The 16152-nt window shown below is 60.0% G+C and overlaps 1 protein-coding gene across 2 annotated transcripts; it reads right to left on the reverse strand.

Moving 5' to 3' along the window:
* Positions 1–65: 65 nt before the first annotated feature.
* Positions 66–15763, reverse strand: GAREM2 (GRB2 associated regulator of MAPK1 subtype 2). 2 transcript variants are annotated; one of them, XM_033838906.2, is made up of 6 exons: positions 15511–15762; positions 12379–12519; positions 7091–7221; positions 5309–6367; positions 4162–4331; positions 66–3649 (listed from the first exon to the last, which is right to left on the reverse strand). In XM_033838906.2, exons 1-6 carry the CDS (start codon positions 15620–15622, stop codon positions 2620–2622), a joined length of 2643 nt encoding a protein of 880 aa, XP_033694797.1. In that variant the 5' UTR covers positions 15623–15762; the 3' UTR covers positions 66–2619. The 2 variants fall into 2 exon arrangements, with proteins under 2 accessions (XP_033694797.1, XP_033694798.1); XM_033838907.2 differs by lacking the exon at positions 12379–12519 and having other exon boundaries at positions 15511–15763.
* Between the last annotated feature and the right edge of the window lie 389 nt (positions 15764–16152).

Consider the following 16152-nt stretch of genomic DNA (forward strand, 5'->3'; position numbering starts at 1 on the left):
AGCCCTATGCTGCGGGGTAGGAATGTACTGGGGCAGCACCTTAAGAGAGAAACGGCATTGATGGAAAGTGGGATTTTATGAGCCTAAAGCCTTTTAAACCAGCTGCATTTAAATGCTTTGGCTGGGCTTCCGCTTACAGTGGGGAAGAGGCCCGGCTAAGCAGAACGGGGGAGAGGTGTGGAGGGCCAGCATAGAAGACTCCTTTCCGCTGCACAGTTTTACCTTCTTTTCTCGGTGTGACTCATTCATGTGCGCACCTCAGGATGTTTGCGGAACGCTGGCATTAAGCAGAGGAGGTGACGTTTTCCTGGCCAGCGTATCCTGCACGTCTTGGCCGCCCCAGAGCACAGAAGGTGGACGATGCCTGCACAGTGATGACAGGCATCCCGTGTGACCCACCGCCACCTCCCCTCTGCTAGAGCCGCCACTCTTCCCCTCCCCCTGCCCTCTGTGTGGAAAGTTCCTACACTTGTGTTCTGGCAGCAGCATTGCCCAGTCCAGGTAAACAGCTTTGGGCTCCTCACTGGGCCTGGCAGAAGGATCCACACCGCGTGCGTGCAGAATCATGATTCAAGTCCCATCACACCGCGCAGTCTCATCTTCGAGATGTCACCAGTTCCTCCTGCCTCTGCTCCAGCTGCGAGTACTTCAGATATCCCCCTGGATGGCTCTGCTATGGAGGCTGGCAGGCGGGAAGCTCAGCTCCAGTTCTGCTCAACACTCAACAGTTGGTTGCTAGGAAGCCAGACTCTAAAACCAAGGCATCTCCGAGTTGGGAGTTTTCAGGTGACCCATAGAAGGTGGAGAACTGATCCTCTGCACCAAGGCCATTAACAGGCTTCTGGGGGGTGGGGGTGGGGGGGTGTGAGCAGCCTCAAGGCAGGTATTTGGACAGGGCAGGAAGTTAAACCTGGGTAGTGGCTTGGAGCTTTGAAGTATGACCTTTCCACTTAGCAGCACTAGGTAGGTGTGAATTATGTTGAAACATCAGTGGGAATTGAGGGTTCTTGTAGTTGAGGGGCTGGTGAGGGTTTTTCAGAAGGGAATGAGGGCCACTCCACCAGCTGCCTCTGAGGAACAAGTGGGCCGTGTACACACAGCGTTTCTGAAGTCCTCTCCTGCCCGCGGGCACATACATTGTGCCAGTCGGTCCCCACGGCCCTCTGAAAGAACACAATTGACGCCCAGAATTCCACCTGCACTACTCTTCAGTGGTCTAGCATTTATTTCACTAGCCCTTGAGGATTCACTGAGTGATTGGCAAGGAAACCCAACGTCTCAGCATCCCAGTTTCTGTGCTCTACTTCCTGACTCCCCTTCCCTCAGCACTGAGGCAGCCTGCTTGGGATGAGCAGCAGCCCGGCTTCGCTCCTCTTAAGATAGAAAAACAGAGGAGATAAGTATCTCGGTAAGGCAGACGAAAAGGCTGATAACCCCTGGGCCTGACGCTAGGAGGATTAGTGTGCTTCTGGTAGGTGAGACGGGGACGAGCACGGGGGCTGGGTGGTCGGACACGACAGCCAACCTGCTCTGGCTGCTGGCGATCACCGTGCTCGAGATACAGGGCGCAAAGACCTGCTTTGAAGCAGGTGAACAGGTGCGAGAGGACTGAGCTCCAGGAGGAAAAAAGCAGGTTTTCCCAAGCCATCGTGCTTTCTCTTTCCTCCCCATCCCACCTGTGCCAGTGACAGAAAGCCAGGAAGGGACACCATGTGTTTGCCAGGGTCAGGTGATGGGGCAGGAGACCGATGGGAGTGATGGAAGGCCACTTGCCTCAAGAATCAGGGAGCAGCTGCCCTCAATCCACCTGCTCTTGCACAGAGTCTTCGTGGACTGGACCCAACAGGCAGGATGCAGGTCTAGTTGCAGTGAGCTCGCGTCAGAAGCCAGTGCACTGGAGACGTGGGGGAGCATCTGCCTCCCTAACTAGATAAGCAGGTCGAGAGCAGAGCTGGGCTCTTCCAAAGCCATCACCCAAGAACCAGAGCCCACAGGTGGAGCCTCTCAGGTGTGGTGGCACAGGCTTGTACTTGATACACCTGTGTTCAGGGCCAGGGGCCTAACACACAGTGGAGCAGAGGGGAAAGGAGGGCATCCCCGAGATACAGAAATAGGCACCCCGACTCTGGGGCAGCTAGGCCAAAAGCCCACAGAGCACAAAGGAGAGCGGGCACTTGGGGAATCTGTGCTTAGATCATGGACCATCTTCCCTTGTCTCCAGCCTGCACCTACAAGCTATGAAGTACGAGCTATCAGCGGAGCTCTGCAGCGGGACGGAGGGGGCTGTTAGGTCACCATGAAGGCCCGCTTTTGAACCCCCGTGGGAATCGCAGCAATGTGTCACCAGGCCCGGGTGTGCACCGGCGCCTCCAGCCCCTTCCCCGCGTACTCTGCACACTGAAAGGCAAGATGCATGCGGGGCTCTGGCCCAGAGGACCCCGTTTCCAGGTGTGTCTCCCCTGGATTCCTCTCCGCGGCTGCTTAGCAGCCTCAGTCTTGGCATAGGTTCTTCCTGCAGGCAGGCCCCGCCTCTGGGGGTGCCGTCACCCTGCAGACCCAGGGCTGGTCCCCCGGGGCCTCCAGGCCAAAATTCCAGTTGTGCAGCCCCGAGTGGGAAAGTCAGATCTTGGGCCGCCAGCCTTTGATGAACTGCATGATCTTCTTGACCTGCAGCTTGGTGAGGTGAAAGTCATCTGCCAAGATGTCCTCACTGAGCTGCACGAAGATGCTGCCGTCAATGCGCTCTCGGGCAAAGAAGCTCACCACGTCCTCCGAGAGCCCGATGAAACGCAGGCTTCGTGAGACCTCCTCCAGGGAGAGTGCAGACAAGTCAGCGGGGGGCTGCCAGGAGGAGGCATCCCGGCCGCCCCAGCCTGTGGCCCCATCCCGGGGACTGGCCGGAGGCCCTTCCAGGCGCCCCTGGGTGAGAAGGAGTCGTGCTCTGCCTGCTTCGGGCCCCTGCAGGGCCACGGGGGACAGGGGGGCGGGGACCTGCCGCAGCACCAAACCTTCAGGCTCAAAGGCCTTGGGGGGTCCAAGTGGCAGAAGGCCAGGCCCAGGCCCAGGAGCCCTCACAGCTCTGGGCTCCTGACAGCGCAGCAGCTCCGGCTCTGGAGAACTGCCCCGGCCCAGCTCAAAGGGATCAGAGGGCTCCAGGGCAGGTGTCTGCCGCTCAGAGGAAGAGGAGGAGGAGGTGGGACAGCAGGAGGAGGCAGCCGCCGAACAGGCCTGGCCTGGAGGGCCCGGGCCCGGGGAATGAGCGGGGCTGGAGGTAGCCGGGGGACCTGAGCTGGCTGTGGGCCCAGAAGAGGAGGCGGCTGAAGGGCCTGGGGGGTAGGCAGGCCCGGAAAAGGGGTTCAGAGCTCCAAGGGGAGCGAAGCGTTTCTGGGGGTGGGAGGGCTTGAATGGAGGCAGGCAGCTGTGGTAGGTCTTGACCGGGGTGTCGGCCCCCCAGAGAGAAGCAGCTCCACTGCTCAGGGGCTCTACAAGGGCCCGGGAGGCCTGGCTGGGCTGCGTAGTCGAGGGCAGGGGTCCCGGGCGTGGGCGGCTGGGGGACTCGCCCACCTTGCAGTCTCCCCAGGTGCATGGGTAGCAATAGAGGGAGTAGGTATCCGGTGACGGAGAGCCACTGCCACTGCGGGAGCCCGCCCTGTGGGCAAAGAGACAGACACAGATGGAAGGGTAAGCACAGCAAGAGGGAAACGCGACAGGGCCACACACACGACACAGCGAACCACTGCTCCACCAGGTCCCAGAGGCCGCTGCTCCGATCTCAGCAGCGCTGGCCCGCGCCCCAGCCCCCGAGGCCTGCGGCCCTCGGAGATTGCCCAATTCTTTCTCCCGGCACCCCCCTCCCCAGGAAAAATTAAACTAAACTGAATTACATAGAAAATTTTCAATAGCAAGGAGCACTCCACCCCGTGGCAGAGCCCACTCTGGAGGGAAACAGAGCAACACTCCCAACCGACTGTCATCGTTTAGGAGAGGAGCGAACTGAAGCAGGAAGCCCGGACCCCAGGGCCCCCTCCCTCAGGTGCTGCTCAGAACCTCTGAACCCCGGTCCTGAAGACTTCCTCTTCCTCAGCACTGGCTCCCCTCCCCACCCTCCCCTGCTTCAATCTACCTGAGGAGGCCCAGGACCAAGAGAAAGAAGTGGCTCACCCATCCTGGAGGCCAGAGGAGTAGTAGGAGAGGCTGGAGCTGGGGGAGTGGACAGGCTGCAGCTTGGGGAAGCGTGGGGGCACCGGAGGACTGCCCGAGAGCCGGCCATTGGCACTGCCACCTCGGGGGGGCACAGGAGGGGCATTGAGCAGGCGGCATTCCTCCTTCACCTGCAAGCACAGGGCCATGACACCACCCCCGGTCCCCAGGCAGCTGGGCCAGGGCGGCATCTGGCACTGACACTGCCCCACTTTGCCAAGAGCCTGCCTTGCCTTACACCCCAGCTCCTCACCCACCCACCCACCCCTTCTCGTCTCTCCAGCCCGTTTCGCTCATCGAGAGCCGACAACACACACACTGTCTCCTGTGGCCTTGGAAATCCACCTTGAATGTAAGAAAAAATAGAGAAGTAGATAAACAATCAGTTAAGTAGACATATCCCCTCCTCAGGGAAAAGGAGAGAACTAAGAAGAAAAACGTGTAGTGAGGAGAAGAAAGGGAAGGAAAAGTACCTGCCATCTGGCTCCCTGCCTCACGGGTCAGACACTCAAAAGTGGACTACATGGGATGCTCATAGGTGTTGTCCATAGTCTGTGGACAAGCTCGGTTGGAAAATTCTGTGTTAAACACAGATAAACGGGCTTCCTTCGTGCAGAACTTCTCAGAGCCTTTATTATACCAATACTCTGCGGCTCCAAAGTGAGGAGGGGGAAGGCTGGGCATCACAGACTACATTTTCTAAACTTACGTCACCATAGAACCTTCTTTACACTGGACAACTTAAAGGACTCCTTGTTCTGTGGAACCTTCTGGGTAACACTGTTCTAGGCTCATCCCCAATTCTCTGAGGCTGGCGACCTGCTGGCATCTTCGCCCCCACAACTCCCCTGCCACCGTCCCTGGTATCCCTTCCTACAAATGCTCCTGCGTTTCCTTCCTCCTTGTTTTCTCCCCTTTCCCCACCTCGGCCACCCTCTGTCACACACTCTGGGGGGCTGGAGACCGAGATGCCAAGGCTGGGGCCCAGGAGAACGAGCTTTTCAAACCCAAACCCTGACCGCTGCCTGGCCACCTCCCTGGAGGATGGGGCCCACAGAGCTCAGAGCCCGGCTTCCCCCACCTCCTCGCCTCCACCGCGTCCACTCACCGCCTCGGATTTGGGAGGCACTGGAGGCGGGGCCGCCTCGGGCTCCAGGTGGGGCGGCCCGGTGGCCCCGAAGGAGATGAGGTCGGGCCCCGGGAGCGGCCGGGTCCTGCCCTCGGCGAAGCCTTCAGCCGCCTGGTGCGTCCACAGCTCCTCGTAGGGGATCTCGGCGGGTGGCGCTGCGGGCTCGGGCGCGCCGGCCCAGTCGGGACTCACGTACTCCTCCTGGTCGCCGTCGCAGGTCGGGCCGGGGCCGGAGGCGGGGTCGCGGGCGGGCCGGAGGGCGCGCGGGGGCGCGGGCAGGCAGAGGCGCGCGCGGCGCGGGCTGGCGCAGTCTTCGGCCAGCTCGGCGGGCGCTTCGCGCACGGCGGTCGAGTACTCGTCGGGGTCGAAGCGCTCGCGGCAGTAGGAGGCGCTGTCGCGCACCAGGCGCTCGACACGCGGGTCCCCGGCCAGCAGGCCCTGCGGTAGCGCGAAGCGGGGCATGTCGGTGAGCAGCAGGAAGTGCAGCGGCGCCGGGCCCTCGCGGCGCAGCGCCAGCCCCAGCACCACCGTCTTGGAGATGATGCTGACCAGTTTGTAGCAGTGGCCCTCCCGCACCGGGTGTAGGTCGTAGGGGTTGCGCGGCGGCCGGCTGGGCACCAGCACGTTCACCGGGAGCCGCACGCGCTCGATGATGGCGCGCACCGTGTGCTCGCCCTCCTGCATCTGCAGCTCCAGCGGGCTGCGCGTGCTGAAGCGGCCCTGGCACTGGAAGGGCAGGCTCAGGCTCTCATTGGTGCGGTGGTTCATGCAGATGAGGCAGGGCATCTTGCCTTTGATGGGCCTGGCGCCCCCGCTGCCACCCGCGGCCCCCGTGCCCCCCGGGCCGCCGCCGCCGCCGCCCACCCCGGCCAGCGCCCCGGCCCGGCCCAGCTTGCGCAGCAGGGTGGTGAAGCGTGAGCGCTCCTTGGTGGTCTTGGCGCACAGGATCTCCGCCTGGCCCATGAGAGTGAGCTCGTCGCCGGCGTGCAGCGTGAAGTTGTACACCTCGCTGTCCTCGCTGAACTCGCCTGACACCACCTGGGGATCCCAGAAACGACAGGAGGCCTTAGCCAGGGCCCCAGGAAAGCCACCGGGACGGGACCCAGGAGGACAGCGCTCCTCTTGGGCCTTTCCCAGGGCTAAGACCAGATCAAGAGCAGTTGACTGAGGACATTCCATCCTGGAGGGGCCACGTGGTGGCTGAGCAGCCTTCAGTGAGTTACCTCTCGGGGACCTTAGTTACTTTTACTTGGAAGAATTGCTGTAAGAATTAAATAGACTATATGTACAATGAAATACTTCGAAAATACTCAGTATATGGCAACTTTTGTTATCATTTTTTACAATTAGGGCGATAACAATCCTCCACCTGTTCAACAAGACTACCCTGAAGAGAAATGAATTGATGGATAAGCAGAGGGTTTATAAACAGGCAAGAACCGCCTGTACGTAAGTGGGGGACCGTGTGCACTATGTGCCCCACAGCTATACTACCGCCACCAGTGGCTGAGAGGATGGCTGCCCTGAAAGACGGCCCAGTCAGGCCGTGACCCTCCACACACACTTCCTGCTTCCCCACCTTTTGCAGGAAGCTCCAGGAGGTTCATACACCTAGCCAGAGGCTTTCAAGGGGCTGTCAGAAGCCACACTGTGACACTTTTACCTCTTAGAGCTCAAAGGCCTCCCTCCAGCCAGGGTCAGGCTTGCCCCTGAGGATAATGGAAACCTGGGGGCACCGTGCCTGGTGCAGAAAGGACTAACCTTGACACTGAAGGTGATGGCTTCCATCACAAATATGCGATCGGGGAAGACGCTGGCCACCTCCTCCACGCTGCTGAAGTACCTCACTGGCTCCCGAACATCCCGGGCCTGCTCCAGGAGCTTGAACTTCCCTGCACAGGAAGGAATGTAGGCTGCTGCTAGGGTGGGCCTGCTGCTGGGAGCCTAGCCTGCATCCGGAGAGGCCCCACTGTCCCCGCTTCTTGTTCCCCTCATCTCAGCCAGCCTCTCTGGAACTCAGGTGGTCAGAAGGGCAGGTTTGCACTAGTGGAAGGAGCTGGTCAGCTGATTCAAGCCTCAGCTGGGAGGTGAGCACAGATTCCTAGCAACTAGAGCCCAGCCCTCACCCAGTGGACAGCTTGTGGGTGTGTGATAAGGCTAGCAGCCGCCTGCCCAGAGAAACCCAAGTGCAAACTGGCACCCAAACACTTGGACACAGAGCTATCCTCGGACCAAGCGTTAGTGTGGCATTGGGGGTGCTGATTCCTAGCTTGGTCCCAGCCCCACTCTGATTTGCTATGACCCTAGACAAATCCCTTCCCTTCTCTGGGGCTTGAGTCCTCAGCTGAGGAGGCTGAAGCAGATGCTCTTGGGCCCCACCTGGATCTGGCATTCTACGTGTCTGCGGTGGATTGCTAACCCACACTGATGCAATGGGCAGACGAGGGGCCCAGCCCCAGTCTTTGGAGATCCAGGGAGAGCAACTCTGACTCCTAATCTGTTCCCAAGTCCTCCTCTGATCCAATCTCCAGCCCCACTGTCCCAGAGGTCTCCGATCTGAGCCCAGCAAAGCCTCCTCCCTCGGATGAGGTCTTCCCAACCTGCAGTCCAGGGCTATGTTTTGGCTGGCTCAGCAGATGCCCCCAGCAGACACAGACTTTAAAGAATGATGATAATCCGTAAAGCTGACACCCCTCTGTGTAAACTGTCTAACCTCACTGGCCACACATCTTTTATGTGCCCACCTATGTAAGCACAAAGACAGGCTGTGAACCATGCTGGCATCTGGACAGATGGCCTCTTCTTAGCCCTTACACAAAAGGAAGAGAGTCTTGTACAAGCTGAGAGAAGACAAGGTGGCTCTAGCTTCTGTAATGTCTCTGGCGGCTGCTGCAGTCATAGTCCATTCATTTATTCATTCCACAAACATTTGCGGAGCACCCACTATGTGCCAGACACTAGCCTTGCCCCGACAGGGGGTGCACATCTGGGTAAGATAGTCTGCCCACAAGGAAATCCAGATATAGTGTGTGATGGCAGGATGTGACAAATGCTACACCAGACTCATGACAAAAGAGTGAGAAGACCGCTGAGTTGGGGGAAATCTACCTGGCAGTCTGAGGGCATCATAAGAATGCAAAGAGCTTTACAGAATGGACATTCCACATGGAAGAAATAGCATGAACAAAGACACAGAGTCACGGAAGCAGACTGCCTGCCCAAAGTGGTGAGTGCCTGGAGGGTAGGACTTGGGGGGGGGTGATGACAGGGGTGAAGCAGACAGCAACTGGGTTATGAAAGGCTCTGAATGCCATATGGTAGGACTTTATTCCGTAAGAATGAAACCCCCTGGAGTGTTCTGAGCAAGGGAAGACCAAGATCAAAATTTTACTCTATAAAGATAACAGGGACACCATTCAGGTAAATAACTCAGTAACGAGTTCTGGAAAAGAGCCAGGGCAGCAACTGAGGGAATAACAAAAATGAGCAGACCAAGAGGTACTTTCAAGGTAGGGAGCCGCCTCAGACTGTGGTGAGGAACTCATCAGACTGATGAGTAGGTGGTGGAGGAAGGGACTCGGGTCACCAGCCTGGTCAGAAATGGAGACGGCAGAGCTGTTAACCAAAACTGAGACCCTGGAAGGAACGAGTTGTGGAGCACCGGCCAAACTGGGGAGGCCAAGTGAGGCCCTGCAGGGGGTGTTCCTGGGGCAGGCGAGCGTGTGGGTGCAGCGCTTGAGGATGCCTAGTCAGAAGTAACAGACAGAAGGTCACGAGCCCACAGGAAGCAGCGTCAGCTGTGGGGCAGACAAGATAGCTCAGGAAAGAGGAAGAACAGAGGATCTTGACCCTTTGGGAACCCTCTTCCCAGAGAAATCCCACAGTGTAACCCTAGCAGGAACACACAAAAAAGCATTTTGTATATAGTGCAGGGGGGCGGTTCTTGAAGGCCCCAAAGCCCACCAGAAACCGGGATTGAGACACGCACTCCCTAAGGCAGAGTATGAAGAGCAGAGGGCCAGCGGCAGAGCCTGCAGCATCAACACCTATGAGCAGGAAAAGTGACAACCCAGGAAGAGAGGGGGAAATGCCCAGGAGAAAGCTGGAGGGAACAGACCCCACGTCCCATCCTCCATCCTTCCCGAGCCACTCTGAGACCCTGGTAGGAAGAGGCCTCGGATGAGCCACAGCCCTCGAGGGCAGCAGGGATAAGCTGGGGAGGGGACCTAGCAAGGAACAGTGATCTGCAGGTCAGGAAGCAGGAGTCACAGGTCTGCTACCATCCAAGAAAAGTAGCCCCCATCCCTCACCCAGTCGCCTCCCCAATACCCACACACAAACCCCCCAACTCCAAGCAGCCAGGCAGGGAGAAGTGCCCACTGCCCGCTGTGGGGAGAGCTGGAGCCAAGTCAGGGCTAGAGCCGGGGGGTGGGGAGGATGTGGCAACGAAGATCGATGTAACCATGGTAGCCGGCACCACCCCCTCCGCCGCAGCCTGAGCCCAGCACCGGTCATCGCTGCCGGGAGGAAGGAAGGTAGACCTCCCGGGAGTGATGCTCTGGCCCCTGGAAGCCTTTTCCTCCCTCTGCAGCCCCACTGGGGGCAGCTTCCTCTCCTGCCTCCCCCTACAAAAGACCCGAGGTCCCCTGCGGCTCTAGGGACCTGCCGCACCCTGGCCTGCCCCTCCTCCCTGTCCGTGAGTCCCAGAGCACGTTTACGCAGCCCCGACCGTCCCTTCCAGCCTGAAGCAGGGTCTTGTTTCTCACCCCTCCCTGCCAGCACCTGACCCATAACAGACGCTCCATAAAGAATGGTGGGTAAATGCACAGACCTGGGAGTCGGACAGACCTGGCTGAATCCCAGCTCTGCCACACCTCTGTGTGGCCTTGAGCAAATTATTTAATCCCCATGGGCTTCTGTTTTCCCACCTGTAAAGTGGAAGCATACTACTTGGCTCAAGGGACGCATCTCCCCGGTGCTCCGCAGGGTCCGCGGCCCGCGCGGGGAGAGGCACCGCGCAGAGGGCAAGGCGGGGAGCGGGCGGGGTGGGGTGGGGGGTCGTCCCGGAGGAGTCCGGTCTCCCCGCCTCCCCGGGCGGTGGGCCTTGGCCTGGAGCCCGGCTCTCCAGCAGCGGCCCCCACGCCACTCGCTGCAGGGCATCGCCCTGAGCCCTCCTCCCCTCTCCCTCCACCGCCTCCCCGCCTGCCCGCGCAATTATTAATTCATTAGGAGGAACCAGCTCGGAGCTGTGCACTCAGAGCTTCCTCATTAACCCGCCGGCGGCCCAGCCCCTCCCCCTCCTAGGGGGGCCTCGGCCACCCAGCCCCCATCCAGGCGGGGCCCGAGCGGCCCACCGGAAAGATGGAGCTGGGGATGCGACACCTCGGCAGGCCAGCTTTCACCCGCCTTACACAAGGGCACCGAAAGAGATGGGGGGAAAGGGCCAGGAGCCCCGTGAACGCAGAGTTCCCCAGGAGGCTCTGTACCTTGGTTTCCCGGATTTTTAATGACACAACCGAAATGGCACAGTAAGTCACATTTCTGTCAGTGAAGGCTTTTTCCAATCTTTGCTTTTTTTTTTTTTGCATCGAACCTGTGCCCCCAGCAGTGTAAGTGCCGAGTCTTCACCACTGGACCGCCAGGGAAGTCCCCCAATCTTTGCTTTTTTTATCGAAGACCTGGGACCTCTCCCTGGACCAAGGCCAGATACCCAGGCTGGGAAGTTTCTAGCTTGGGCAGGCCTCCCCAAGGGCTCCAGGCCAGGTCAGAAAGACACTTGAGACAGTTTCCTCATGTTTAAAATGGGCTGTGGGGCTACAGGAGTACAAGATGCACAGGGCGCTGTAAAGAGCAGAAGCCCCGTAAAGGGTTTAGTCCTGTCCCACTGACTCCGGGGAGACCCAGGCAGCGCCAGAAGGGGAACAGCATACCTGTGAGGAAGGGACTGTGAGCCTTCCCAGCTCAAAGTATTCCAACCTTTGTTGGGGGGTGGGCAGCAGATAAACACAGAACTGGGCTAACTACTAACTCCTGGAGCTTGATAAAACTTCCTCACAGGGTTGCTGTGAGGATGCAATGACAACAACGCTCTGCCCAGTGTCTGAAACGCAGCACATGTTTAATGTGCAGGAGCTGTGGGATCCTGGGCTCACATGGGGGCATCTCTGGGATGGGGCCACCAGACTCACATCCCTCCCACACAGGGGACAACAACCCTGCATTCCTGATGTGGCAGCAAGCAAGAGCCCAGGAGTCAAGATACCTGGGTGCTAGCCCTTGCTCTGCTGCTTACTAGCTGTGTGACCCTGGGCAAGTCACTTCCCTTCTTAGGCCCTCTGTTTCATTGTGTGTAAAACGAAAGGGCTGTACTTTCTTTTTTCAGCAGCAGAATCCTTTCTTCAAACAAAATCTTTAGGACATCAGCATCATATATATAACAGATAAAAGTAGAAATTCACTGCAGAATCTTATTTAAAAGCCTAAAATTTTAACATTCACTTAAGTCAATCAGTGAAAACAATAAGTTTAACACAAAAATTGGGAAAAACAGGATTAGAGCAGGCAGATGCAGCCACATAATCAGCCTGAGCATCCCTTTGTTTTTGAAGTCTTTTGGTTGCAAGGTACTGAGAGGATCCTAGCAGGAGATACTCCCTTTGAGGGTCTGTGCAAAAAGTGTTAATGAGGCAGAGGTGCCACCTGTATGTAATGGTACACACTGAAGGTCTCTAGTCAGGGTTAAGGTTTGATCTGTAGCAGTTTGAGGGTGTGGGTACTTTTTTTTAACATGAGTTTCAAATCTATTTTAAAACAAAATGGGAATCAAAGGTTTGCAACCAGAAACCCAGGGCTCCACAAAACAGTATGGAAACCACTGAGCCCTAACTCTAACCCTAACCCTAATCACCACCCTGCCAGCCATGACCTCGCTCACCCCTGTGGCTCTAAGGGAAAGCCAGTCACCAAGTTTCCTCCAAGACCTCCCCACCCCTACCCCCCTGCCTACACCTCCCACCGGCTCTGTGCCATCTGTCCCTGGCTGGGCACACCTGGGTACTGCAGGGGGATGTCAATCTTGGGCCCGATGACATAGTGACCCTCCTCCAGGGTGTGGGCTGTCACCGTTGTCCACTGGCGGCAGGAGTGAATGAGCAGGATGTCTCGCTCACTGACGCCCTCGGCATACTCCCCTGAGAGGGGAAAGGAGGATAGAGGAGGAAGGACAGAAAAGAGAACATTAGGAGGGGCAGAAAGAATAGGCAGGGTGACCTCCTACCTCCTCACCGAGACTCCACCGGGGACAGCTCCCCACGATCCCTGTCCAGATCAGCAGCGCTCAAGGGACAGGCAGGCTGCCAACTGTGACCTCGGGGCTGAATCAGGCCCCCTCTCTCAGGGCTCAGGCTCCCGATGGGGCCCCAGCAACCGGCCCAGCCTCCGTCCTGCATTCATCATTCGATTGGACTGCCTGCTGTCCCAGGCCCTGTGCGGGAGCCAGGGGCTCCCAGCGGATGAGCCCAGCCTCTGCCCTCCAGGAGCCCTTAGGCCCAGGAGGAGGTGGGAAGAGATGTGAACAGAGAATACAGGCCAAGTTTGAGGCGCTGAATGGAGGCTGTGCGAGTTCTCACACAAGGGGCAGTAAACTGGCTGAGGGGGAGTGTGGGGCAGGAGGGAGGATGAGACAGTGCTGAGCAGCAGACACTTGAGCTGGGCCTCAGAACCACCTGAACTGAGACCAGCAGAATTCTCAGCCCCCGAGTCGGCTCCTAGGCCAGGAAAGGAGGGTCTTGGTGGGGCACAGAGAGGGCCGAGAAGGGGCCGTCCATGTGAACCCCAGAGCTATGTGGGTCACTCGGGTCAGGAGAACGGCAGGGCTTACAGGAGCTGACTCCTGGCTCTCTTTGGGCTCTCTTTTCACCCACTGCCACAGACAGTCTCCTGCGCACAAGGGACCTCAAAGGAGAGAGGAGACAGTCTCAGATACCCGCTGATCCCACCTCAGAGAAGCTGCTTCTTGGCTCGCCCTCCCTCAGCCCTTCACCCCCCCAGTCTTTGGAACACAGTAATGAAGGCCAGAGGAAAGGGGTGGGTTTAGAAGAGTGATGGGGGCTAGTCCTGGGGGAAGCCATCGGGAGGGGCCTGGGCCCCAGAGGCTCCAATCCCAGCACCAGTTTCCAGGAGAGCAGAAGGGCTGGCCCAGCTTCCAGGAGGCCTTTGAGCCGTCTCCTGGTTGCAGCTGGTGAGTAGGGTGGGGGTGAGGGATGCCTCCTTCCCAGCCCCCTCAGACGCAACTTAATATCTGCCACCCAACCAAATGGGAAATGGTTTACTCTGATGGCTGGGGACTCCCTGAAGTGTGTGCACTTGGTCAGGGGAGGGGACGATGCGTTCAGGACCTGCAGGAAGGGCCTGGCTTCCACCCTGTGTATGGGGGTGGGGAGGGGGGAGCCTTTCTCCTCAATTCCTCACCTGAGGCAGAGGAGGCTTTCCTACTCTGTAACCTCCTCTTAGAGCTCTCCTAAGCCCCAGGCTGCCCTTCCTAAGGATGCAGGCCACAGTCACGCAGGACACACACCAGCAACCATGGGTCATGGTCACCAGTAGCTGAGCCAGCACAGCCCCCTGGGCCACAGTGATAGGGGCTTGCTTGTCACCCCAATGACACAACTCAGTCCCATGGTCCCACTAAGGGGCCCCTCCCAAATACACAGCACACAGGGACCTTCAAGATGTACTTTTGATCACATTTTCACACTCACAGTTTTGATCACATAAGGTGACCACAGCCATAGCCACCACTGTCACAGACAGACACCAGGCAACTGGGCCATCACACCAGTTGCTCATTCCCTCATTCATTTACTCCTTCCATAATCTTTGTTAGGCAGGATGCCCTACCTCAAGGAGCCTGCAGCCCAGTAGAAGGACAATAAACTGACCATTACAACGGGTTACAGTAGGAGACAAGACAAGGGTGCCAGAGGTGTCAAGGGAGCCCAAAGGAGGCCTGCCAGATTGAGGAGCTCACAAAGGACCCCCCCCCCCCCGGGAGGGGAGATGCCAAAGAGGATGTGTGGGAAGTGGCCAGGCACAACCTAGGGCCAGCATATTCCATTCACACGCAGACACACACAGCCTTGCTGTTGACATGGGCAGTCTCCGCATCACACGCCGATGATCCAGGAAACAAGACGTTGGACTGCCAGGCAACCCTGCCCGACGGCCCAGGCATAGACGCTCTCACCGAGCCCGCTCCTGGGGCACGGTGACGCTCACTGTGCCCACTCCTCGCCGCCGCGGGTCGGAGGAGTGGCTGCTGGCCCCGCGGAAGGAAGAGGAGAGGAGCCTGTGGCCGCGGGCTCCATTAGCATTCAGGGAAGCAAGTGTGCCAACGCGGGCCAAACCCCTATTCTTCTCACACACAAAACCCCCGGCCTGGCTGCCAGCCCCGGCTCCTGCCCCTCCCCCAGCCAAGCAGCCCCTCTTCCCCCAAACGGTCCACTTGCTCGGCGCAGCCTCCGGGCGCCCCTCTCGGGCCCGCAACCATCAGCAGTGCAGCCTGGGCCCCCGGGCCCCAAGGAGAAGTGGGGCAAGATGTGGGGAGGTCCGGGGGCTCGGGGGCCCGCCCGGCGGAAGGACTCGCTCACTCAGGCCCAGAGGTAGTCTGCCGGCCCCCGGGGACCGGAGGCTGCTCCCCAGGCCGCGAAAGGAGGGTGCGAGAAGGGTCCCAAGAGGGACAGAGCGGGGCTGGGGGGCGGCGGCGGTGGGAAGACAGAGTCCGAGGCCCAAGGGATACGGGAGGATCGAGGTGAGAGGCCGGAGACAAAAGGATGGAGGGGGGCGCGGCCCGGGCGGGGGTCTGAGGGCGGCGAGGGAAGGGGGTGCACCGACGGGGCGGACTTGGCGGCTCCGCCGCGCTCCCGGCTCCAGCTGGGCCGGAGAACTCTGTCCTGGGCCCGGCCCCAGTCCCTGTCCCAGGTTTCTGTCCCTGTGCCCGTCCGTGGGGCCCAGAAGGAGGCGGCCCCTCGGTTCGTGGGCCCCGGCTCTCCTGGGAGGCGCTCCGGGAGCAGCGCGGGGCCCGCGCCGAGTAGCGGGAGGGCAGGAGCCGCATCCTCACGGCCCCGGGGGAGTCCCCGAAGGCCCCGTGGCCCCCCAGTCGCCCTTCCCAACACCCCCGGTACCTGGCCCGAGGCAGGCAAGCGTGGGCAAGCGGCAGCGGCTGACGATGAGGTCGAGCGGGAAGGCGCCCATACTCCAGCGCAGGCCCGCCAGCCCGGCCGCCAACTTCTCCATGGCATGGGCGTCCCAGGGGCCGCCGTCCCGGGGCCCCGACGGCCAGTCCCGCGCGGCCCGGGCTTCCGCGCCCGCCGCCACCTCCTGGGGCCGCCGCGGCGCTCCCCGCCTGGCGGCCCAGCCGGTGCTGCGGGCGTCACGTGGCCGGCCTCCCAGCGGGGCGCCGGCCCCCGCCCCCCGCCCCTCGCCCCACCCCCCGGCCCGCGCCCGCATACGCCGCCAAGGCCCGCCTCTACGCCCGCCCGGCTCGCCCGCCCCATCCCCGAGCGTCCAGGTGACAGCCGGGGACCGAGACCCCCGGCGGGCGCCGGGAGGGAAAACGTGGACGCGTAGCGGCATCCCCGGGGTCGGTGGTGGGGGTCGGCCTCCCCTTCCCCGCCGAGCGTGTTCGAATCCCCCTTTCCTCGCCCGCTGGTGCCCCGGCCTCCGGGAATCGCCTCCAGTCCCGCTCGGGGTCCTGCTTCACTTCCCAAAGCTTCTGCCGCCGCGATCCCAGCAGCTGTTGCTGCCTCTAGGACGTATATCACCTC

This window comes from Tursiops truncatus, chromosome 14 (genome assembly GCF_011762595.2).
Source record: "Tursiops truncatus isolate mTurTru1 chromosome 14, mTurTru1.mat.Y, whole genome shotgun sequence".
Taxonomy (NCBI): domain Eukaryota; kingdom Metazoa; phylum Chordata; class Mammalia; order Artiodactyla; family Delphinidae; genus Tursiops; species Tursiops truncatus.